This window comes from Fulmarus glacialis, unplaced genomic scaffold (assembly GCF_000690835.1).
Source record: "Fulmarus glacialis isolate BGI_N327 unplaced genomic scaffold, ASM69083v1 scaffold25532, whole genome shotgun sequence".
In the NCBI taxonomy this organism is placed as follows: domain Eukaryota; kingdom Metazoa; phylum Chordata; class Aves; order Procellariiformes; family Procellariidae; genus Fulmarus; species Fulmarus glacialis.
Genome location: NW_009196278.1, coordinates 3,400 through 4,582, shown reverse-complemented (window position 1 = coordinate 4,582; position 1,183 = coordinate 3,400). Strand labels below are relative to the sequence as shown.

The 1,183-nt window shown below is 62.4% G+C and overlaps 1 protein-coding gene across 1 annotated transcript in view; it reads right to left on the bottom strand.

Moving 5' to 3' along the window:
* Nucleotides 1–593, bottom strand: part of LOC104072642 (DDB1- and CUL4-associated factor 8-like) — a gene marked incomplete at its 3' end in the record, with an annotated part of 812 nt that extends 219 nt beyond the window's left edge. Inside the window, 2 exon segments of the mRNA XM_009572161.1 lie at nt 2–462; nt 545–593. Coding sequence (XP_009570456.1) covers nt 2–462; nt 545–593 — 510 coding nt within the window.
* Nucleotides 594–1,183: the final 590 nt, after the last annotated feature.

Sequence of the window (1,183 nt, the reverse complement as noted above, 5' to 3'; positions counted from 1 at the left end):
AGACGAAGCGGGCGCTGGAGCCCAGCTCCCTTTCCCGGAGGGCATGGACCGCCTGCCAGCGGGGCTGGGGCAGCGCCGTGGTCTCCGAGGACACCCAGTCCTCCAGGGCCTGCTCGTCATCGGAGGAGTCTTGGTCATGGTTGGCACGCTTGCGCTGGGCACGGCGGTGGGACCGCTGCTCCTCCTCTTCGTCCTCCTCTTCTTCCTCCTCTGAGTGCGACCTGTCAAGGGCACGGTTCTCCTCGTTTATGGAGTAGTGGCCCGTGTCGTCCATGCTGTCAGAGTCCTTCTCTTCCCCCGAGCTCTCCGTGTCCGTGTCCCGGCTCTCCGTGCTGGTGCGGTTGGGCCCCACGTCGTCTCCCGTGAGGCTCAGGCTGAGGTCGGAGGCCTCCACCTCGATGCCGGAGGAGGTTTCTCGGCCCTCCTCGGCTGACATCTCCTCCGGGCTGCTGGACAAGCTGCCTGTGTGATGCAGACAAGGCCATGAGCCTCCCCAGCAGGAGAACCCAGGCACGGGGAGACTGGTCCCCGTCAGCACCCTTACCATTCACTATGTCCGTCTTCCCCTCCATGCTGCTCCCTTTATCTGACATCGCGTTTTCCAGAGCGCTCACCCTGCAGGAAAGAGAGGGAGAGAGCAGAAGCTGGAGCATCCCTGCCATGGCCGCGCCCCGGTTCGTGGGAGCCGCACGCACACCCACGGCATCGCGGGCTGATCTGGAGAGCACCGCTTTCTAAGGGAAAACACAATCAGCGGAGGAAGCTGCACGCACGTGGCTACAGGCTCGGTGACCACACTCGATGCACATGAGCATGCATGACAACAAAAGCTCACCGGCTATCACCAAGGGCAGAGCGAATGGTAACGTCCCTTGGCCGTGGGAGCCGCACGCACACCCACGGCATCGCGGGCTGATCTGGAGAGCACCGCTTTCTAAGGGAAAACACAATCAGCGGAGGAAGCTGCACGCACGTGGCTACAGGCTCGGTGACCACACTCGATGCACATGAGCATGCATGACAACAAAAGCTCACCGGCTATCACCAAGGGCAGAGCGAATGGTAACGTCCCTTGGCCTCCACCGAGGCACCCGCAGCTGGTAACAGGCTTGCCGCCACCCCCTAAACTCCTCCCCAGTTTCGAATTTGCTCAGACGCCGTCGACTTAGCAGGGAAGCAGATC